Source organism: Doryrhamphus excisus, chromosome 9 (genome assembly GCF_030265055.1).
Source record: "Doryrhamphus excisus isolate RoL2022-K1 chromosome 9, RoL_Dexc_1.0, whole genome shotgun sequence".
NCBI lineage: Eukaryota > Metazoa > Chordata > Actinopteri > Syngnathiformes > Syngnathidae > Doryrhamphus > Doryrhamphus excisus.
In genome coordinates, this window is record NC_080474.1 from 6,438,316 (window position 1) to 6,463,023 (window position 24,708).

The following is a 24,708-nucleotide window of genomic DNA, read 5'->3' on the forward strand; positions in this document are numbered from 1 at the left end:
TCTGACCGAGTAACTGGAGTGAGTTTTTGGCATCGAATTAGCAAACAAAATAAAGCCACATGGTGTTTATGCTAATACCATGTTGACACAAACCTTATTATAGTGTTTCAACATAAAACTATATTAAAAAAAATAAACAAATAACATCATAAAATGATTTAGGTAACATTTAGGACCTTGATGAGATTTCTGTCATAGTTGAAATATGATTGATTATACAGAAAAATAATGGAGTGAACTTACTTTTGGATGCATAGGACCCAATGGGCCGTACGTGCAAACCCACATACGTAATTAGTGTGGCTGACGCTCGTTGGGATATTTTGGATGTCCTCCATGCGTGTCGAGACTTTACTTCTTCATGGTCACTGCAACTACGTTATCCACAAACAAAAAAAAAGCGATTTGGGGAACGCCAAAAATTGCACAGCCAAAAATGATATGTGTAGTTGTGACCTCGCCTTAAATGAGCTGTTATGTCTCTGATGGACTTTCGTCTTTGTGGGACTCCTCCACCGCCAGTCAAGCCAAATGAACACAATGTGACAAAAGGCAGCACTGATCAAGTTATCAATTGAAAAACATCTGTAAAGATGTCGGAGCACATGTTTGAGTCTATTAACTGGCTTCTGCAGAGGATCCTTGTGTGTTTGCTGACATGTTGGAACTAAGGGAGACAAAGGAAGATTACATCATTGGAAAAGCTGGAAATGGTTCTCTTTTTTTTTAAGTTTTGATTGAATTATGGTGCTTCCAGGATTTAGAACCATATGAGTTGGACGGTTCTTAATCTGTTCTTTCCGCTACAGTGCGTCTACCGGGGATTAAGACCTACGTAGACCCTCACACCTACGAGGACCCAAGCCAAGCTGTGCATGAGTTCGCTAAGGAACTGGATGCCTCCTGCATCGCCATTGATAAAGTGGTGGGAGCAGGTAAGAACAAACAAAAACAATACAAAAAAAACAGAATTGCATGCATCTAAATATAAACAAATAATCAGCTTTACTCACACAAAGTGTACGATACACAATATGGAACACATGAAGGGCTCTTGGGTTTTAAGTGCAGTGGCAGGTTATGTTAAGTGTATGCCATAAAATGAGCTACTGGGAATGATAGCGCATTTTAATGTCCCAGCCTCTTTAAAGCTTAACTCTTAACTCTTTTGACGGACAAAGAAATCGATAAAAGACAGCAGTTGTTGTGGTGGATTCATTAAATCGGTTTTCCTTCTTTGATGTCTTTGTATTATATATAGTATATATATATATATATATATGTATATAAATAAAGCGGGGGTCAGCAACCCGCAGCTCAGGAGCCGCATGCAGCTCTTTAGCGCCGCCCCAGTGGCTCCCTGGAGCTTTTTAAAAAATGTTTGACAATGGAAAAAGATGCGGGAGGGAAATGTATCTTTTTTTTAATACAGTTTCTGTAAGAAGACAAACATGACACAAACATTCTTAATGTTTTCCAATGCTTTTTCAACATTTCTGTCAACGAAGAAATACGTCATAGCCTGCGATACACGTTTCTATCAGCAGGGCGGGATGCCTGTTGTAAACAAACCGGCGGCTGTGTGATGGGCTATGGATCCCAAAAGGGAAAAATAGAACTGAGGAGAACAGAGGACTAAATGTTTATTGGAACAAATAATTCGCATTCATTGCATTCATTTTAAATGCCCAATGTTGAGAAGCTGACCAGTCATGTCCGAAAACAGAAGCCACATTAAACGGGTAACAACACAATCCTGTCATAGACACATATTTAGTCACAAAGTTGTTTTTATAAAGGGATTTCTGATTTTCCTCAGTATATATTTGGAATGACACTTTGGGTTATTATTGTGTTTTGTTGCTCGGGTCTGAGTGTTACAGGCATTTGCCTTGGACAGCTATGTAGGGTGAACTTGCATGACCTTTGAACCAGGAAGTTCGTCCGGTCTGGAATGTTAGTTGGTTGAAGGCAACAAGTAACATTTTCCTTCTCTGCTGAAGTCATGTCGCCCTTACTACGGTTCGGAGCTGAAGAACACTGACAAGTTAACACCAGGATAGCTACGTTGGTTGCGTGTAAAAAAAATGATGTAAAAAATTTGATTTCTTTATTGCATTTCTTTAATTTCATCAACGCAATGAAACAGAATTTATTAATTTTGTAATGAAATTAAACTTGAGGCGGCATCGTGCAACAGAGTAGTCACGTGGTGCGTCATTCCCTACATTCTGTAGGGAACGGAGCCATTATGTATTTGTAACCAACTTAGTCATTTTGATAGTAGGCTAATATAGCTAATATAGTAGAATAATATATGCCTTCATAATAATAATAATAATAATAATAATAATAATAATAATAATAATAATAATAATAATAATAATAATAATAATAATAATAATAATAATAATAATAATAATAATAATAATAATAATAATAATAATAATAATATATAAGGCATTTAATTTTTTGCAGCTGCACATTTGTTTTATGTTTTTTTGGTCCAATATGGCCTTTCAACATTATGGGTTGCCGACCACTGCACTAAAGGAACTAAATTACAAATATATATATATATATATATATATATATATATTCATTAATAATATTAAGTAATATTATGTCAAATCATGTTACATTAAAGAGACATAAAAAGAGAAATAAATTTAAAAAAAAAAACCTTTCCCAAAGCTAACATGTGTGAGTGTATATTATGTCATATTATCTTATTATGTCTACTATATTGGGTAATATGAGTGTAAAGGTGACTAGGGGGCTCTTATAATGTGAAAAAAATAGATTTAGAAGGAAGTAAACAGTTTTTCTATGCTCTAACTGTGATAATATTCCATTTATAGTAAGTAAGGAATCCTATTTCCTGGAAATTGACTTGGAACTAATTCACTATGATAAAGGAGGGATGACTTTAAGAGGGACTGACCTCCATACCCAAATACCGAGCTCTCAATTGTGTCAATCAGTTTTTCTTTTAAGCGCAGCAAGATTTTTGCTATGATTGGTCTTGGTTTTGATTGCAATCCATGAAATGCATGAAATTTTACGAAATCGTAGGACTACCCTTACGGAATACACATAATAGCACTTTTGTCATATATACTAGCATCAATGTTCAATTCTTGCCTGTCGGTGATTGTGTGTTAAAAGACAGAACATGAGTTTTTCCCATCAAAGTGAGATACTTTCTTTTTTTAGAACAGGAAGTGAGTGTCCCTAATCAAGTCTTATTAAACCGAGATCTCCACTTTCTCAGGGTGACCACAGAAAGAGCTCCTTTGCCCCGGCTTGGTCTGCTCACTGCTGGATAGAACCGAGCAGAAAGAAAGAAAAGGCATGATGTTGGTATTTAGACAGGTTGTAATTAGTCTGGTTTAAATTATTCCAGACACAGTTGCTTCAAGTCCAGATTTTGACCCATGCTCTGTGAGCCCAGAGTTGCAGTGGGAAATTATACTATGAGCCAGAAAGAGCGAGCGAGATCTGCAAATGTCTTAGGTCTGACATCACCTTACGCTCCATATGCATATATTGTGTATTGTAGCGCACGCATTCTTGATCCACTTGTCTAAAGCCGGGCCAAATCCCTGTAGCCAGCTGCAGCATTGATGGGTGCATTTGAAGCATGCAGCCTTCCCGCACGGCCCACTGTACATTGTGACCAAAAAAACACACACACACACATGCTGGCACAGGATGAAGTAAACACGCAGACCTAAGCATACAGATCCCCTCACCAGCGAGAAATGCTAATCACAGCATGTTGACTCACCCAGCATCCACTTTTACTAACCGACAATAAGGCAATGGCAATTAGATGGGAATTATCTCCATTAAGCTTTGTATTTGCATTAATCAGGAACACCCATTGTTAAATGGGTTTACTGTGAGATCAGCATGTAATAAAAGTTTCCATCTTCAAGAACTTCGAATGCAACAACACAATATTTTTTTTTCCCCAGTAAACCCCAAACACACCATTGGATTAACTTCAGTACTCTTGATAAGACAACCAATACATCGGTAGCACATACAGTATTAGTATGCATTACACGTTGTGAACAAGCAAAGTGTAGTGTGGGGGTATTCAACTAAAATGCAAATAGGTCCATTTACAGAACATTTCCTCAAGCAATCCTCACTTTTACCACTGACGCAGGAAAAAAAAAAAAAAAGAACTGCTGACCTACAAGATCAGGATTCGGATGGATTGTTCGTATTTGGGCTCTGAGGCTGCTTATTTTCTATGACCTCAGTTCAGACGTGAATTTGCTGAAAAACTTTATGTTGTGTCTTATAGTGGTGTTTGACACACAATTTTTTTTTTTTTTTCCTGTTGTGCTTCCAGAAAGAAGAATGAACGTAAATGAGTCTAGTATCTGTAAAAAAAAATCCAAGTTGACTCAACTTAAATTAATTTGTAAACCTTGCTGCCTTAAAATTTTGATTAAATCTCGCAAATTATTTCAGGTCATTTCAACTCACAACTAAGTTTCTCCAACTTAAAAGATCAAGTTGACGTGACTTATTTCTCTGTTTTGGGAATTTTCTTTATTAGGTGAAAATATATATAAACAAAATATAAGATATATATATTCATTCATTCATTCATTCATTTTCTACCGCTTTTCCTCACGAGGGTCGTGGGGGGGTGCTGGAGCCTATCCCAGCTGCCTTCGGGCGTAAGGCGGGGTACACCCTAGACTGGTCGCCAGCCAATCACAGGGCACATATAGACAAACAACCATTCACACTCACATTCATACCTATGGACAATTTGGAGTCGCCAATTAACCTAGCATGTTTTTGGAATGTGGGAGGAAACCGGAGTACCCGGAGAAAACCCACGCATGCACGGGGAGAACATGCAAACTCCACACAGAGATGCCCGAGGGTGGGATTGAACCCTGGTCTCCTAGCTGTGAGGTCTGCGCGCTAACCACCCACCCAAATATATATATATAAAATATATATAATATATATATATATATAATATTTTTTGTTGTATCAACACTAGAACTCAAGTAATCTCAACTCACTTTTGATTTAGTCTAATTAGCTCAAGTAAAAATTCAACTCACAAATAAATTGAAATTTGGGGCAGCACGGCGGTCGAGTGGTTAGCGCGCAGACCTCACAGCTAGGAGGACCAGCGTTTGATGAGTTGAGATTACTTGATTGTCGATACTCAGGATCGACCGATACATCGGCCGGCCGATATTTTGCGTTCTTTACTTGAATCGGTATCGGCCTATACAGGCGTGGGATCGCCAATATATTTTTCCGCTGCATGATTTACAGACAGGCATCCGTCGGGCAACGATGTGTTGCCACCTGTTTTGAAACAGGCAACAATGACGTCAAGTAAAAAAATCACATTTCACTGCATGATCGCTCGCCATAACAGTTTAAGTCATGGTGTGACAACACGAAAGCCCAAAAACATTACAAGTGTATTTATTTTTCTGATCTCTCTGATTTCTGATCACTTGTCTCTCTGTCCTCTCTGTCTGTATCACTCCCTCTATCTCTATCTCTCTCTCATTTCTCCCTTCTTTCTCCATATCGCACTTGACTCTCTGTCCTCTTACTCCAAATGTCTCTCGTTCCTTGTGTCACTCACTTTGCTCTGCTCCTTTTTCGTCTGTCTTTGCATTTAGAGTTGGAATGTTTAGCGCATGGATGCACAGATTTGATTGGTTGAGCAGTTTCATGTGAGATGGTTTAACATGGTTTAACTGGTCAGTGGTTTTCCTGATTTGATCAGACATTCATTCATTCATTCATTCATTCATTTTCTATCGCTAATTCCTCACAAGGGTCGCAGGGGGTGCTGGAGCCTATCCCAGCTGTCGTCAGGCGAGAGGCAGGGTACACCCTGGACTGGTGGCCATCACAGGGCACCTATAGACAAACAACCATTCACACTCACATTCATACCTATGGACAATTTGAAGTCGCCAATTAACCTAGCATGTTTTTGGAATGTGGGAGGAAACTGGAGTACCCGGAGAAAACCCACGCATGCACGGGGAGAAAATGCAAACTCCACACAGAGATGGCCGAGGGTGGAATTGAACCCTGGTGACCCTGAACACCCTGTCAAGTAAAATGCTTAAGTTCTATGCTAAAGGTCCAGATCTCGGGGATCTGGACTCCGCTACTTGAACTACAGTGGCGTGCGTAGCCAATGCACGAAAGAACGAAGGAAGTAAATTGTTTGAAATTTGCAACAAATCCAGATTAAACTGAAATCTGCACAATTTGACTTTCAGGGGAATTTGGCGAGGTGTGCAGTGGTCGACTGAAGCTGCCCAGCAAGAAGGAGATCTGCGTGGCCATCAAGACCTTAAAAGGAGGATATACAGACAAACAAAGACGTGACTTCCTCGCTGAGGCGTCAATCATGGGACAGTTTGACCACCCCAACATAATCAGGCTGGAGGGTGTGGTAACACGCAGTAAGTCAAATGTTATTCCTCACGATACACAACCACTTGATGTCCATGTCTAGGTTTTCTTTTCAAAATAAAACATTTCACTGGTAAAATGCTGGATTACTGAGATAGGCAATAGAAGAATACAAATGGAGAGATCAGATATATGATTTGTATCCACATTCCATGACAGATCTCGTCTCTCAGGAGTCTTTTCACCGATTTTGATCTGAAAATGTCTTTGACAAATGGCCCCTAAAGTGGCCGACACTTTAGTGAAAAGCGCAGCAGTTTTATCGAATTGCCGTGGTGTAAATCTCTGCAGATCAATGTGCTGTGATCAAAGCTGTGTCCTTAGCGGGCATAAATCCATATCTCTTGCTTGGTCCCCTCTGGGTCTCTTTATAGGACATCATTAGCACACAGAAGGAGTCTTTAAAAAGGAAAGACTGCAAAAAAAACGAAATAATGAGTCTGAACTTTGTCGCGAAGAAACATGGCTGGCCTCTATTTTTCCCCGAGGCATGAGTCTTGTTAAGAAGCTTTGCTATATAGTGGATAAAATACCACAAGAGCTTCACTTAATTGTCCTCAATTTTTGCTTTTCCTTTTTTAAGGCCCCTCATTTTAATTCTCTAATTCTCTTGTGTGATCTCAATGTCTTAATTTCTCTCTGCCCTTTTTTTTAATTCAATCCAGCTGGATTGTCTGACATTTTAGAAAATACTTCTATCCTAAGGAGTCAAATGTAGGCCAAAACCTAAAAAAAATGTGAAAAGTTTATTGTTTAAAAGAAACATTTTATGTACAGTGGAACCTTGGTTAGCAAAATGTTGGACTCTAACCGAAACCTACTCTAACCGAATCAGTTTTTCCCATAAGAAATAAACTCAATTCAATAAATCCATTCAAGGTAGAAATGTTGCTATAAAAACAAGTTTTCATAGTTATACAATTATAGTTTTACATATATAAAACAATTTCAAATGCAATGGATGCTAACAAGGATATTTTGTGCTAAAGATTCACGAAGGGCACGGTTGGATTCATTCATTTTCTACCGCTTTTTCCTCACGAGGGTCGCGGGGGTGCTGGAGCCTATCCCAGCTGTCTTTGGGCGAGAGGCGGGGTACACCCTGGACTGGTGGCCAGCCAATCACAGGGCACATATAGACAAACAACCATTCACACTCACATTCATACCTATGGACAATTTGGAGTGGCCAATTAACCTAGCATGTTTTTGGAATGTGGGAGGAAACCGGAGTACCCGGAGAAAACCCACGCATGCACGGGGAGAACATGCAAACTCCATACAGAGATGGCCGAGGGTGGAATTGAACCCTGGTCTCCTTGCTGTGAGGTCTGCGTGCTAACCACTAGACTGCGGTGCCGCCCCACAGTTGGATTCACGCATTGTATTTTAAGATTCCAGAAAATGTACACATTTTTTTCTCTACATTAACCGAAAAACATAACTGTATGTTTTTTTTTTCAAGTTACTGGCTTTGTAACTTCTTATTGGAAGAAGTGTGTGTGTGTGTGTGTGTTTGAGCTCTGACATGCCTTGCGGGTTATATGTTACATATGTTATATGTGTATATAAAATAGTGTTGTTTTGCATGTATACCTGCATAGTACCTAGCACTGCACAATTACAGTATGTGTTGCACATGTGGTAATTCTTATTGTGTTATTTTTGGTTGCACTTTGAGTGAAGGAGGCATTTAGGGTTCAATTGGTCCTGTTGGTTTGTGATGTGTGAGTAAGGGTGTAAAAAAAATGGCTGACCCACTGTTCTGGCAAGCGTTGAGATTAAATTTAACCAACCTAAGTACTGTATGTAACTTCCATATTAATGTTGCACCTTCAAAATGCCACGTTCAATTTGGCTCGGTGCCGCTGGACCTTGTTCAGAGGAGTAAATGTGTTTGTGAGAGTGTGAGGGAAACCCTGAACATATGTGCATGAGCCGGAGCAGCCCGGGAGCAAGGCTCAGTTTTAGGTCCATTTGCTCTGCAAACACACACACACACACACACACACAACACACACACATGGATGCGGGTGATTTATTAAGGTGCTCCTGTTAATTCTTAATAATCCTGAGACTTTCACACTCCATTTACCTCGCTGCTGCTTTTGGCTTGATCCACCGGCTGCATATTTTCAGAGACACACAAACACACGTGCATGTTGTCGCTCATACGCACTCACTCACCCACACCTGCAGAACGACACAACAAAGGGGCTGCAGGGCCTTTTATCTTTGGTGCCAATCCGAACAGAAAAACGGGGGGAGCGAAGAGGCCAGCCGACACGAGGGAGGAACCCAGGTTGTGTGTTCCACTCGGCTACTATAAAACCTTCCTCTAATAAACACTGCCATCCATCACCGTGATGTAGGAGGTAGGACAGAGATGTATAAACTATGATTGTAAAAGTAAGCTTTGTGAGTTTATTGAGACAAACTATGTTGCTCAGATGGTTAAACGAGAACATTAAAGTGGAAAAAATGTCACATAAATTAAAGACAACGGGGTTGTGATGTTCTTTTCGGGGCTTCTTCCACATTATAATGTTTATTATTATTATTTTTTTCATCATAGCTATTTTTAGATTTTTTGTTAGAAATGGTTTGTAGTATTTTGCGGAATGTAAACTTGGAATTTTGAAGCTTCTTGCGATCATTCATTCATTCATTCGTTTTCTACTGCTTTTCCTCATGAGCGTTGCAGGGGGTGCTGGAGCCTATCCCAGCTGTCTTCGGGTGAGAGGCGGGGTACACCCTGGACTGGTCGCCAGCCAATCACAGGGCACATATAGACAAACAACCATTCACACTCACATTCATACCTATGGACAATTTGGAGTCACCAATTAACCTAGCATGTTTTTGGAATGTGGGAGGAAACCGGAGTACCCGTAGAAAACCCACGCATGCACAAGGGTGGAATTGAACCCTGGTCTCCTAGCTTTGAGGTCTGCGCGCTAACCACTCGTCCACCGTGCCGCCCTCATTCGATCATGTATTTTCAAAAACATACGAATAAATTATGCTGTTTGGTTGTTGAACACGGCCTATTATTAGTCAAAAATATTCATATTTAAGCAAAATGAATGTATTTTTGCCTAAATTCAGTAAGCACAATAGCCTCTTACAGTTTCTAAAGTTGTGGCAGTAAGCCACGGCAAATTAAAACTCAACTCTTAACCACCCCCCCCCCCCCCAAAAAAAAAGCAACACACACGACAAGTCTTATTTATGTCTTACATACTCACTTACACACTTGTATTACCCAATATAGTTGACATAATAAGAGAATAAGATATTAGATAGATTCACATGTTAGCATTGCTAACATACTTGGTGGCTAATGTCTCAGTGTAACGTTCCTGACCCCTAGTGGCCAGTGTAATAGAATACTACCGCAATGGCGCAGTGAACATTCCCACAGGATCTGCTGTCAGCCATAACCCCAGCCAGTCAGTGGCACCCACCACACTGCTAACCATGCTAACACTCAGCAACTGTACAGTAATACATCACATTACATCACACACATGACTTCCCAGGCCCCGCCTCTTAAAGACGCACAGGTTACAGATATTACACTACATATCATATTTTCATATGTTTGTTGATTGAGACATTTTTATGAGCGAAATGCTTAATTTGGGTGAAGAATACGTATAATTATCTTAGATGTGCATAAGTTTTGACTAACAACCACCAAACAGCCATCATTTATTGATTACCATAGATATACTCGAAATAGACTTTCTTTATTGTCATTGCATAATAACACAGCAGTGAAATTGCCAACGAAATGCCGTTGCCTGGCTCTCGTGTAATAATAAATAATAAATAATAAATAATAAATAATAAATAATAAATAATAAATAATAAATAATAAATAATAAATAATAAATAATAAATAATAAATCAGTTTTGAAAAACTGCAATGGAGTGAGGGTGCAACATTTGAACCGCGATGTAGCGACTGCATTTGCATAACTGTACAAAAATGATGACTTATTTCTTATACAGTATTACATGTGCATTGCTTTACATTTAATTCAATATGGCTTTCAGCGTGGGAAAATCTAAAAAACGGCTTGTCGTTTCCATGTAGACAGTAAACCGTGATGTCACCCTACGCCAGAATATATATATAACTCAAATAACAACATAACTTGTGTGTCTGTGTCTGTTACTATTATTGACAACACATTACATGATAATAAATATACACTCCCTTGTTGAACCTAAAACAAATGAAAAAGGCAGCATATGTGGTTTACATGGTTTAGGTTGGCATATATGTATTAAAGGACATGCTGCTCAAAACAGTAATTGATATCAGATCAGCTCGGTCGTATCTGCTTTGATTTAATTAAAGCAATCAATCATTACTAGAATGTGAATGTAGAGGACTAGAATGTATTTTATTGGGTGTGATAGATTTGTTACATTTAACAACCAGTTTCACCACTGGTGCCACAACGTTCTTTGTGATCCAGATGTGAGGGAAGTTCACACGAGACGTGGAAAGAAAGACGAGTCGCATTCATCAGGGTAAAACAGAGACGAAGCATATGGCTGGTGGCAAGTCGAGAGTGAAGCACATGGAACAAAGCCATCTGTGACACAAACAAGTCCTGACACCACGCCTGTTGATTTAACAACGGCTGATTTAAAAGATGTTTAAAACGATTGTTTTTTTTCCTCTGTAACAAACCCCATTGGTGGCTGCAGTTTGATCAAGTACAGATGACAGCAGGGCTGTATGGATTTACACTAAAGTAAAGATGTCACTCTTTGACAGCAGACCTAGTGGAGCTCCTAAAAACTATGACTAGTTTGGATAACCAGCATCACGGATATAGAGTATCCAGTTAACCAAACATGCATATTTGTGGAATGTGGGAGGAAGCCGGAGTAATCGCAGAAAACCCACACACGCACAGGAAAAACTCCATACAGACAAACCCAAACGAGATACGAGTAATACCAAAAACCGATGTACTTAAAGTGTCCTCCTCTTTTGCAGGTAAGCCTGTCATGATCGTCACAGAATACATGGAGAATGGGTCACTGGACAGCTTTTTGAGGGTGAGTAGATGTCTGGAATTATTTACTACAATCGAGGCGCATTTCATACCAACGGTGAGAGAATTCCATATCTGATAAAGGTTAACTTCATAACTCTTCTTAAAAAGTGCAGTCGTTAAGCTAGGCGCCTTCAATTTTCATCACAAGTAGAGCTACTTTGACATAACACAGGGAGCATTGAGCTATTTTTGTTGTATTTGCAGTATTTTATTTACAGATTTCCAGTCAGTCAGTGTGGTTATTGTGTTTATGATATTTAGTGGTAATTTGTCATTAAACAAAGGTATAATACTTGAACTGAACAGGTGGCAAGCTACTACTAGCTTAAACGCTACCTGTACTGCTATTTGAGTTTTCCTCTCCATTTCCATCCCCAACAGTTCTTGTTTTTTCAATTATGGCTGAATTAAGCACAAATATTTGGCGCATTTCAGACCAAAGGTGAGAGAATTCCACATCTGATAAAGGTTAACTTCATAACTCTTCTTAAAAAGTGCAGTCGTTAAGCTAGGTGCCTCCAACTTCCATCACAAGTAGAGCTACTTTGACATAAAGCAGGGAGCATTGAGCTATTTTTGTTGTATTTCCAGTATTTTATTTACAGAGCAGATCTCCAGTCAGTCAGTGTGGTTATTGTGTTTATGATATTTAGTGGTAATTTGTCATTAAACAATGGTATATACTTGAACTGTGGCAAGGTACTACTAGCTTAAATGCTACCTGCACTGCTATTTAAATTTTCCTCCCCATTTCCATCCCCAACAGTTCTTGTGTTTTCAGTTATGGCTGAATTAAGTACAGATATTTGGCAATTCTCTCTTCAAATATTATCCTCATAGTCATTTTGATGGTAGACTGGCTCGCAATAAGTAAAATCGCATCATAGCAAAAACCACATCACTACTTCAGATGTTCAAGAATTCTTGGACCAGCCCAGACATTTCTTTCACACAAACATGACTGCAAAACTAGCATAGCATAATGTATCGGTGCCAAAAACGTTCTGTTCTGTTTAGCCTTCTATAACGTTCGACCTGTCTGTCAATAAATAAATGCAGCTTTACTGTTAATTTCATTTTACCATCTTGGCCTAAAATTCAATTAGACCTCACAAGTGTAGGGGAAGACCTGGAGCAGTGGAAAAAAAAAATAATTGAGGTTAAGCAAGGTTACATGAGCTAACTTCCCACATCTGTTATTTCAAACTATGAGTCAGACGACACGATGCTTTCTTTCTTTAGTCAATGTCAAATGGAACGCAATAAAGTAATTTGCAGCCAGACAGCGGTGACTTTGCTTACAGCATGGCTCATTAAGCAGCTACCTGGTTTAAATCAGAAAGCATGCAAAAACACAGTGATGTTGACGTTATTATCTGCTTTTTTCCAGTAATACTTCCTGTTCGTGTGTTGTCTTTTACTTATTAAAACATAAAAAAAAAAACAGTGCCTGTGACTGCAATATTCTCCTTTGGCTTCTCCATTCAGAGGTTGCTACAGCAGATCTGAACTGTTTCTTACAGTTTGTAAGCCTTTCCTGACGCCACTACATAGAAGGCAGAATGAGAATTGTACGCCAAATCTTAGTGTGGTTATGGCGCAGTGCTGGACCGAAAACTTTAGTAGCTATCGGTGTTTAATTTGGATGCTAAATGAGTTTAGACCTGCAACAAGGACTTCCAAGTAATGTCTTGTAGGTAATGTAACGTCCCGACCAAGACACACAGATTCTGACACTTTTAATTCTTTATTGCAGACCTTAACACGCTAACAGCAGTGCTAAATTTCAACACTGTAGACTCGCATGTATTTCTCTGATGTTCTTCTAATAATTGTGCACTGAGGGCAGAAGTAGTGATGCTTAGTAATAGTATCAATATGAGACCGGTATCAACGGTAAACGGTAGCAACTAGACTGACAAACTCAGTTTTGGTGCGAAATAATTCTGACTCAGCTAACCCTTAGATGCATGAGTGACTGGACCCTACACTCTTCCATAAGTGGGTCAAAAATGACCCATATTAGAATCAATGTGTTTTTAAGCCATTTTTGCCATTTTGGTTAGGAATAATGCTATAGCATACTTGACTATGCCAATGCTATAGTATTCCATATTGACAGTATCTCAGACAAGTGTAATACCTATACTGCATATTATATTTTACAAAAAACTGTGCTAGTGTTAGCTATTTATAAAGTATGCCCAACAATACATATAGTAATGTTAATTATAAAGTAGGCTAATTTGTTGATAATACACACACACAATATCATATGAAGATAATACTTACATGTATAAGCACTTGATGTATAAAATAATCTTCCTGAGGGGTGACACTTCTGATATAGTCTGTGTGGTCTACAGTTAATTTATTCCTGACTGCCAAAGTTGATAAGAATCAATGGTTCCTATTGGATTCGATAGAAAATGCACGTGGGTCATTTGGTTGGGGTAGTAACACAAAAACAAAAAATTCTTAAAATGTATAAAAGGTAAGTTAAAAATTTCAATGGCATGATATCAAAAACATGGTTTTTGAGGAATACCTGGAATATGAAATAATAACAAATTTTAATAAGAAGATATTTCAAGAAAACAACCTGACCGGGTCATTTTTGACCCACTTATGCATCTAAGGGTTAAAGATGATATTGTGCAAGTAGCATCGTTCTGATAAAGACACAGTCTGATAGATTTTAAAACTTTTTTGCCAACCTTAACACATCAACAGCAGCACTAAATTCACACATATTTCTGCATAGAAGTCGAAAGTAGATGTTCATACCAAAACTTTGTATTGTAATGGGATGAAGTAGCTACTGGTGCCTCATTTTGGTGGTAAATGAATGCTGACTTGATCATCTGCAACAGGTGCTTAAAGGTGATATTGTCCAAGTAATGTCTTTTACGTAATGCGGTAAGTAATCCTGACAAAGACACCCAGTCTGACTTTCTTTTTAACAATATTGCCGACCTTAACACATCAACGGTAGCGCTCAATTTCGACATGGTAAACCCGCACACATTTCTCCTCCAACACACATAGAAGGCAGAAGTAGGTATGTGTGCCAACATTTTACGTTTATGGCACCGGTTCCGACATGAATGGTAGTAAGATGGCGAGATTCAAGATGGCGCCGGTGTGTCTGGCTCGCCGTCCCGCTCATCTCACTTTGGCTTTTCTTGTTTTTTTAATTATACTAAGGACCATAGACTCTCTGCTGGTGTATAACCGCCAAGAATTACTTAAAATCCAGCACATTGTTGCAGTATGTGTGAAACAAGAACATTGGGGGTCACACAAACCGCGTCCCTCATACCTGTCCGATGTGCCAAACTTTCTGCTGCGGGCAGAGCCGTCGCTTCCCAGGAAACGTAGACGCCGCCGGGGGACACGGGGTGGAAGACTCGTGAAACTCAAAGCTTGGCTGGCATTCTCTCCCGAGGTGGCACGGTCCCCACATAATATTCCGAGCGACTATAATGATTGTTTTCGCCGCTTCCTCTCTCGGCGTTTCCTCGCTTCCGTTGGGGCCTGGCTGGTGCCGATCGTTGGGCAACACGACGAATGCCCTGTACTGCGTACTCGCCGCCCTCATTGGGCCGCTGCCGGCGTCAGCCCCGGCAACCTTCGGCCGCTAAACCGTGCAGTTTCAGCGGCACTTAGGTGCCCAACGAAATGTGCACTGGTGAATGCGCGGTCAGTGTCAAGCAAGACGTTTATCCTCCAGGACCTCTTCAAATCGTACGGTTTGGATTTATTATTCATCACGGAGACCTGGATTAATGCCGGTGAGTCCGCTGCCTTCTCTGAGCTGGTGCCTCCTGATTGTACCTTCATCAACACGCCAAGAACCACTGGCCGTGGAGGAGGTATTGCTATTATTTTAAAAGCGTCTTTGCGCCATAAGCCACTGTCAGTGGCGTCTTTCGGCTCATTTGAGGTGAGCTGCTTCGAACTGCACCAACATGAGCGGGTGCTTTGCGCTGTCATTTATAGACCACCCAAGCACAACAAGGATTTTATTCAGGACTTTTCTGACTTTGTCGCTGCAATGCTGATAAAGTATGACAGAATTTTAATTGTGGGTGATTTTAATATTCATGTCTGCTGCCCTTCTACGCTTATGGCAAAAGACTTTTTAGAATTGATGGAAGCTTTTAATTTGACACAAAGTGTAGCAGGAGCTACACAGATACATGGACACACTTTAGACCTCGTTTTGTCTTATGGTCTTACTGTTCATAACGTCTCTGTAGGTGATGCGGTCTTCTCGGACCACAGTCCGGTTAGGTTTGACTTAGATGCACACTGTAACACCAGCCTGCCTGCTCCTGTTCGCTTTGGTCGCTTTATCAAGCCTGACGCGGCCTCGGCCTTTGCCACTCTGTTCTCCACTGCGTCTGAGGCTTTTATGACCTCCGACGCTGCACTGGACACCGAGCAGCTGATGAACTGCTTTACTTCTACCTGTGCGACTGTCTTGGACAGTTTAGCCCCTCTGAAAGTCATGCGCCCCAAAACTAAACAAGAAGAGTGGCTCAACGATGTCACTCGAGCAGCCCGGCGTGAATGCCGAAAAGCAGAGCGCAGGTGGAAGAAAGACGGTCTACAGGTCTCCTATCAAATTCTCAAGGACAGTTGGAGACATTATCAGAATGTGGTGAAGACTGAGAAAACAAAATACCTCTCAGACTTGATATCAGACAATATTAACAACCCACGTGTTCTTTTTAAAACTATTGACTCTGTTTTAAATCCCAGTCCATCCACTATACTTGAACAATCATATGAAACGTGTGAAAACTTTATGCAGTTTTTTAAGGACAAGGTTGCATCTGTACGAAGTAATATATCACCCCCCTCTTTTAATATGCCCACATTGACACAGTGCTCTAAAGGTTTTTATCAGTTTGAACCGGTGTCACTGGCTTTTATCACGGAGATGGTAAAGGGTCTTAAGCCTTCTTCTTCCCCCATCGACCCAGTCCCACCTCGCTTTTTTAGGGAGGTGTGGCCAACCGTGGGTCCTTCTGTGTGTGCCATCATCAACAGTAGCCTGGCCTCTGGTACCGTGCCATCTTTCTGTAAAAAGGCTACTGTTGAACCTTTGTTGAAAAAAACTAGTCTGGATCCTTTAATTTTATCAAATTATCGGCCAATCTCTAAACTGCCTTTTATCTCAAAGATTTTAGAAAGAAGTGTTCTTGCACAGATGCAACCTTTTTTAGATGAGAATGGGATTTTAGACACTTTTCAGTCAGGTTACAGGGCTTTTCATAGCACTGAGTCTGCACTTTTAAAGGTTTTTAACGACCTATTTTTAATAACTGACTCTGGTGGTTCAGCCATTTTAGTGCTTTTAGACCTGACTGCTGCTTTTGACACAGTGGACCATACCATTCTTTTATCTCGCCTGGAGAACTGTGTGGGTGTCAGGGGGTCTGCTCTTGAGTGGTTTAGGTCGTACCTGTCAGGGAGATGCCTTGCCGTGGGACTTGGGGGATCTTACTCCTCCACTGCTCCGCTTGACTGTGGAGTTCCGCAAGGATCAATTCTTGGGCCCATTTTATTTGCCCTCTACCTGGTCCCACTTGGCGCAGTACTTAAAAAGCATGGCATCTCCTATCACTTGTATGCGGACGACTGCCAGCTGTACTTGCCACTCGCAAAAAATAATCATGCCCCCCTGACACCCCTTCTTGAGTGCTTAAGGGATGTCAAGGCCTGGTTGGCTCACAACTTTTTAATGCTTAACGAGGAGAAGACCGAAGCTATCCTCCTCAACTATAAAGGCCCCCCTATAGACTTCGGTCCCCTCCAAAACAACATTCGTCCCTCAGCCACCAGCCTTGGCGTCATAATAGACAGTGATTTTAAACTCAACAAACAAGTTAATGCAGTTATAAAATCCTGTTTTTATCATCTTCGGCTTTTATCTAAAATTAAATCTTTTTTATCTTTGCAACACTTTGAGCAAGTCATGCACGCTTTTATTTCATCACGTCTGGACTACTGTAATGCACTTTACTCTGGAATTAGCCAAAAGTCTCTCTCCCGCTTACAGTTAGTCCAGAACTCTGCGGCACGGCTTTTAACAGGAACCAAAAAGAGGGAGCACATCACCCCAATTCTGGCCTCCCTTCATTGGTTGCCTGTTCGTTTTAGGATTGATTTTAAGATTTTATTGTTTGTTTTTAAGGCGTTGAATGGGCTGGCCCCCAAATACATCTCGGACCTCATCCAAGTTTACTCTCCAGCTCGGTCACTGAGGTCCGAGGGCCAGCTCCAACTTGTGGTGCCCAAGATGAGACTTAAGACCAGGGGGGACCGAGCCTTTTCTGTGGTCGGCCCCAAACTATGGAACTCTCTGCCCTCCCAAGTAAAAAAGGCCCCCAATATCGAAAGCTTTAAGTCTCGTCTTAAAACCCACTTTTATTCTCTGGCTTTTAACTCAGAGTGAGTCGTATGGTCCTGTGTCTTTTAGTTCTTTGTTTTTATTGTAATTGGTTCTATTTTTTATACTTTTATTGCTTTGTTTCTTGTTTTTAATATTTTAATATCTATTTTATTATTTTATTTCTTAAATGCTCTTTTAGTTTTGGATTATTACTTTTTATTTTTACTCGTCTGTGCAGCACTTTGGAAACTCTGTTTATAAAATGTGCTATATAAATAAAGTGGATTGGATTGGATTGGATAAAAACTAAGTACATATCGGTGCCTTATTATGGTGCTCAATTAATCTAGAGTCAAGTTCAACAAGTGCTTGAAGATCATGAAGATCATGCGCCATTAATATCTTGTAAGTAATGCAGTCTGAGGCTTAAAAAAACAAACAATGTTATTGCTGACCTTAAAGCATCAACAGCAGTGCCCAATTCCAACAGAGTCATTTTGCACCAAAACACAAAACCATTTGTTATGGATACCCACCCGTAGGCAGAATTGTGTTGACTACATCACTACATTAACGATGCATTATTTTGTTCATCTAAGACTTTTCTGGAAATCCCCTTGCTCTTGAGGGAGTGTTCTGACCACTTCTTCGCCATCAACCACCAACCCATGTCTGTAGATTGTGTCCCCATTACGTCCTCATATTCATCATACTGGAAGGGACTTTTTTTTTGTATTTTAACCATGTCTCTGCTACTTAAAAAGGAGTTGACCTGCCTCACTGAAATTAGTCAAAGCATGAGAGCCAAGTCATAACAGTGACATCAAAGCTGGTAGACTCATGTTTTAGCCCTTTTCCACATGTCTGCACTGCATCATAGTTCATCCTGGAGGAGTAGCTGTTGTTTGCTGGCATGTTTCCCAAGGCCTGCACTTCATCTCTGTAGATGTCTCGCAATGCGCACACACATGCAAACACACACACACAAATTCATAGGTTATGCATTATAGCATATGTCTGATTCTGGAAAGCTTTGAAGTGACTACGCCAGGTGGTCTGGCCACTAACTGCTCCTGTCGAAACGAGAGGGGTCAAGTTAGGTTTATAAGTAAACAAAAAACAAAATGAAATACGCCTCTTGCACTTAGCTTGGAAAGGATGTGCTCTCACAAGCACAGACAAAACATTTCCACAACCTTCAGAGTTTCTTAGTCATAAGCTAAAATGGACTGCATTACTTTATTCCTGTTGCATGACAAATTTCCTGTGTTTGTATCTTTCTCCCATCCAGCAGAAAATTACGAAATATATAAAATTCATCATAAATTGGTGTAAACCATACCAAACAGAAAGTATATTTATTGTATACTGTGATTTGAGTGATGAAACACTTTGCAAATGTTCTGTAGAAGTCCATTATACTGCTTACTACATATAAAATGTCTTTGGAATGAATAAGACAAAAAGATCGCAAATACAGTAAACAAGTAAATGACTGCAAGTAATCAATACCTCTGTAAAAATTACTATTTTTGACACACGGCTCCCTCCACCCCCTTTCAACCCTCCTGCTATGATACTGTATGAACTTGTGTTCATTTTTCTTCAGGTTTTGTCACCAGATTGACTGTTAAAGTGTACATTTTACCTTATATATTATTGATGTACTGTATTATGAATTAATTTTTCATTTTTTAATTTAAAAAACTTAAATACCTAATATACCTAAAATTTCAATTGAATTCTTCATTTTGTTTGTTTCTCATATTATTATGACTTTTAAAAAATATTATTACATATTTTAGTGAAATATGTAAAAGTACACGAAAAAAAGTACTCTATATTTCAGGGTCTTTTATTATTATTGTGACTTTATTCTCCTAATATTGTGTCTCTACTCTCATAAAATTGGTGCAAATTTTTAAATGTTACTGTTTTGGGGATTTTTTTCCTTGTTATAATTGTATTTTTAGAACGTACAGAGGGCCAATAAAAAGACAGCTGCCTGCTGTAAATGGCCCCCAGGCCACACTTTGGACACCCCTGGTGTAGATTGCATTGCTTTTATTTCAGCCTCTTATTTTACACATTCAATCCCAGCCATTTTTCAAAAGACAATTCACTGTGTACACTTGGAACCTACCAAACGAACGATTAGAAAAAGTCTGTTTCTACCGTTTTGCGTTCTTTAGTAATCAGAAGTCGAACATACTCTAGGTAAGTAAGGATAGCAAGCATAACGTTCACTTTGACACAATTTTGTCACAATTCTTAACAACTGTTCTACAACATAAACAACACACAAACAAGGTTGTTTTACATCAAAATAACAATTTATTTATAAATATAACACCATGAACTATTTACAATTTTTACATTTGAAACTGTAAAATTTCTCGACAATGCGTAACCTTCTGTAAGCTACACTCCTCCATGCCGAGATCGAGATCAGCTGTTTGTTTTGTACAAACTGTCTGTTGGAATGAATGTGTCAATAAATAGACAGATACTGTATGTTTTACTTTAATAAACTACATTTAGACACTTATCAAATGAATACCAATAAGATGATATTTCACTGATTTCCTTCCTAATTCTGTTATAAGTTTTGTGGCACTTCAGGGTTTAACCTTTGACTTAAGATATGGAACAAAATGTCAAAAGTGCCCGTTTAAAGGTTACTTGGTCATTTATGTAGAAAGGTTTTATTTAATGCAAATTGTCTGAAAGGTCAGAGTTGTGGATCAATTAAAGTGTGACATTAACTTATGCATATGTTGTATTTTTTTCTTTTTAGAAACATGACGCCCAGTTCACTGGAATCCAGTTGGTCGGCATGCTGCGTGGCATCGCCTCAGGCATGAAGTATCTGTCAGACATGGGCTACGTTCACAGAGACCTTGCTGCTCGAAACATCTTAGTCAACAGCAACCTGGTGTGTAAAGTGTCGGACTTCGGCTTGTCAAGGGTCCTGGAGGATGACCCTGAGGCTGCTTACACCACAAGGGTAAGCTGAAATACAAACTTGACAGTAGAGTAATTATGTAGGGCATTTCCCTGGGAACCTACATTTGTGTAAGGAGCATGCAATAAAAACGCTGAGGGTCGTAATGCAAGGAAATGAATGCAAAGTCTGCTATTTTTAGTCTGCTTTTCACTTTCGTTTTCTATGGTCTGAATCAGTTGATGGGTTTGCAAATTTGGTTTGTTTATAATGTAACCTATGCGGTATACGGAAACTTGGTTAGTGTCATTCATCCACGCCAAAGGTCCTTCTCTAACCAAAACATTGAAACTTTGAAATGTGGACTAACCACAATGAACAGTACATACCAGAAAATCTACCCTTCAATCTTACCATATAGTGAGATAAACAACTAATATTGAAGAATGTTGCCATAAAAGCAATTGGTGTGTATTTATGCTGGAACTAACACAAATGATCCGCCAATCATTGATTGGCATCCCACATACAGTACCAGTACCAACAGCCATGCAGCAGCAGATTCGCAGCTGTGTTATTTTGCAGCATGTGTGTGGTCATTTTCATCCCAGGATAATGTGGTCTAGACGTTCATAAACATGCTGTAATTTGCCAGCCAAGAATTGCTTGTCAAATAAACAGGGTGCCATTTGCCTTTTTCGTGGAAATAGAGAAACACAATAATAAATCACCTCGTGCTGATGGAAGTGACAATGCTCCAAATGCGCTAATAGATTCATCCGATATCCATTAGGCAAAATATGTTTGCTGATTATATTGTGCGTTGTATATAATGTATCAGGCATTTGAACTCGGGGAATGGGTTGTTAGAGTCGTAATTATGTCTGTTTTCCATATAATATTACATCTAATACTGTATTATAATGCACATTTGTATGCTATTTTGTGCCTGTCATATACTTTCCCCTGTATTGGGTAGTATAAGTGTGTTTTGGTATAGGGCGACGTGTGTGACTACACACCACCACGCGTGAACTGACTAGACTTGGCCGATGACTTTTGTTGGTTTTGGCTGCCATGCACCTTCCTCCCTCAGCTCCGTTTTCCTCATTTGTCCTGTTCCTCAGTGAAATGACAAATGAAGTCAACACTGCAATCGGACAGCTATAGGAAACTTTGGATTATGTTTGGAAAGAAAATATTTGAGTACAGTTATTTTTGCAATGTAATGTACACTAGCTAATGCTGATAACGTGACTTAGCGGCTTCTTGAGGTGCATGAGGGAGGTTTCACTGCAAGTATTTTGGCAGAAGAACAACTATACTACACACTGTACGCTATACAGACAAACATCTTGACACATTTCTTGGTTAGTTAGTTAGTTAGTTACCCTACCCCCTAAATCTTAATTCATTGTTCTTACCTAGACATTTTGGACAATGTGGAAACAGTATGAGTGTGCCCCAGTGCGGATAGTAAGGTCCATAATTGCATGGTTCGATAAGTGGATAAATGGAAAAACTTGAATGCCCCACGCAGTGCTTCAGTCCCTTTCAATGACATGTTGGACGGGTGAGGGTTTCAGCTATTTAGGTCGGATCCAAACACAACATTTTTCAATCTTAGTGCCAAAAGCCAGATATAATTGAGTGGTAAGATCATTTTGGATTCATAATTTAAAGACAGAGGCAAAACCGTGGGAAATGCATGGTTTTACTCCTGGTATTTCGGTTTCCGTCCCACGGTCTTAACCCTTCGCTGTTGTGACGGTCAACCTTTCGTGGCTTAACTGCCACCTGTTTGTGTATCCAAGTGTGTAATACGTCATTGGAATGTTTAGTTTGTCAACTTTCAAATGATATACTCGATTCCAGTAGACAGTTACAACTGCAGGTTCGGTATACATAAATGTTATACGAGCTCAGTGCTTCTCAAATAGTGGGGCAGTCCCCCCTGGGGTTGCGCGGTGTCAATGGGCCAATAAAATCCAGGGAGGACCTGCCATCATGTATGAATTTGTCATATTCAGCATGCAATTTGACTTGCATGTGTCACTGCTTTCCTTTTTTTGGCATTTTGCTGGTTTCCGTTTCGAGTTCTGTCAGTTCTGTACAGTTCAGATAAATAAATAGATATAGTCAGCTTCTCAATCGTATTTCAAATCAGGGGGATGCAAAAAACATTTCTGGGGGCATGACAGAAAATAATTGATAACCACTGGAATTATTAAACTTTCATTAAAGTTCTACAAAATTCTACAAAGTTCATCCACACTAAGTCTTACATTCATAAAGACACAATAACCGCCGCCACATACTTTCATTATTGTTATCGAATGCACATATTTACAACATTAACTTAGCATGGATGCATTAGCCACACCGTGCTGCATAAAGAACGCTGAACACTGACACCACAGAGAACTGTTTACCCAGTCTGCTGAGGTACAATAGCCAATTAAGTTTTGTGCGGAGCTCGGGCCAATTATGTCCAAACTTAATGATGACTGACACACTGAATAGCCACTGAAATTGTGAAAACAATTGATGTTGATGGGTGGGCTTTTGTCACAAGAGCGCGGACACCCTGCGTAAGGGTGAAAAGGAAAACATGCAATGTGTTCAGTGGTGCGTCAACACCTTTTGATGTCTTTATTTTACAAACAACTATGACAAAACAGTTATAGTTACAGTGTCAAAAAGAATTTCGTTTGTATGGCGTTAGTGAAGACTCTGACCTATTAGTCTGACCAAGGGTCCTCAAATAAAATCCCTTTGGGTTGTAATCAATCCTCTTCAAATGGCAAAGGACAATTTTTGGAGTGTATTCATGAATGAATTAAGTTCATTGGAGACTATGATATGCCATAAGTGTGAATGTGAGTGTGAGGGTTTAAGTAGTTTCGGCACAACTCAATGGACCTATTGGCTGATTGAATTTCTCCTAACTGTCTTTCAGGGCGGTAAGATCCCCATTCGGTGGACAGCTCCAGAGGCCATTGCTTACAGGAAGTTTACATCATCCAGTGATGCTTGGAGTTACGGAATCGTGCTCTGGGAAGTAATGTCATATGGTGAACGGCCTTACTGGGAGATGTCCAATCAGGACGTGAGTAGTTTGTAAAACACAGGCACAACACAGGCACAAACTCAACTAAATAACATTTTTTTTTAACTTTAATTTTCCTTCTTCTATCCAGGTGATAAAGGCTGTAGATGAAGGTTATCGCCTTCCACCACCCATGGACTGCCCTGCTACACTTTACCAGCTAATGCTGGATTGTTGGCAGAAGGAAAGAAACAACCGGCCTAAGTTTGAACAGATAGTCAGCATTCTGGATAAACTTATACGGAACCCCGGTAGTCTGAAAATTACAGCCAACACCACATCAAGGTATGCATATATTCACAAAAATGTCTGTGTCTGTGTTCAACAGTTTCATACTGTATGTCTAGACATACAATGGCCTTTTTTTCTATAGTCTATTTACAATAATGTTTTTGTTTTTTTTTGTTTTTTTTTTTACAATAATGCTTCGTTTGTCATGGCTAGTAGGTTTCAGACCGGACCGTGATAAGTGAATTCCCACAAAGTATAATTTGTGTGATTGTGATTACACCACTTCACTCACTTTTACACTCATAGTACACAAAATATTAGTCCAGGGTGTACCCCGCCTACGGCCCGAAGAGAGCTGGGATAAGCTCCAGCACCACCGCGACCCTCGTGAGAATAAGCTGTAGAAAATGAATGAATGAATAATGTAGACTGCGACAGTTCCTTGTTCTTT

General features: G+C 39.7%; 1 protein-coding gene across 4 annotated transcripts in view; it reads left to right on the plus strand.

Moving 5' to 3' along the window:
• Positions 1-24,708, plus strand: part of epha3 (eph receptor A3) — a 134,378-nt gene that overhangs the window by 92,732 nt on the left and 16,938 nt on the right. For all 4 annotated transcript variants that reach the window (XM_058082512.1, XM_058082513.1, XM_058082511.1 and 1 more), the window contains 6 exons: positions 810-935; positions 6,294-6,479; positions 11,510-11,571; positions 20,771-20,980; positions 23,877-24,026; positions 24,118-24,311. In XM_058082512.1, coding sequence (XP_057938495.1) covers positions 810-935; positions 6,294-6,479; positions 11,510-11,571; positions 20,771-20,980; positions 23,877-24,026; positions 24,118-24,311 — 928 coding nt within the window. The remainder of the gene's footprint in view (positions 1-809; positions 936-6,293; positions 6,480-11,509; positions 11,572-20,770; positions 20,981-23,876; positions 24,027-24,117; positions 24,312-24,708) is intronic.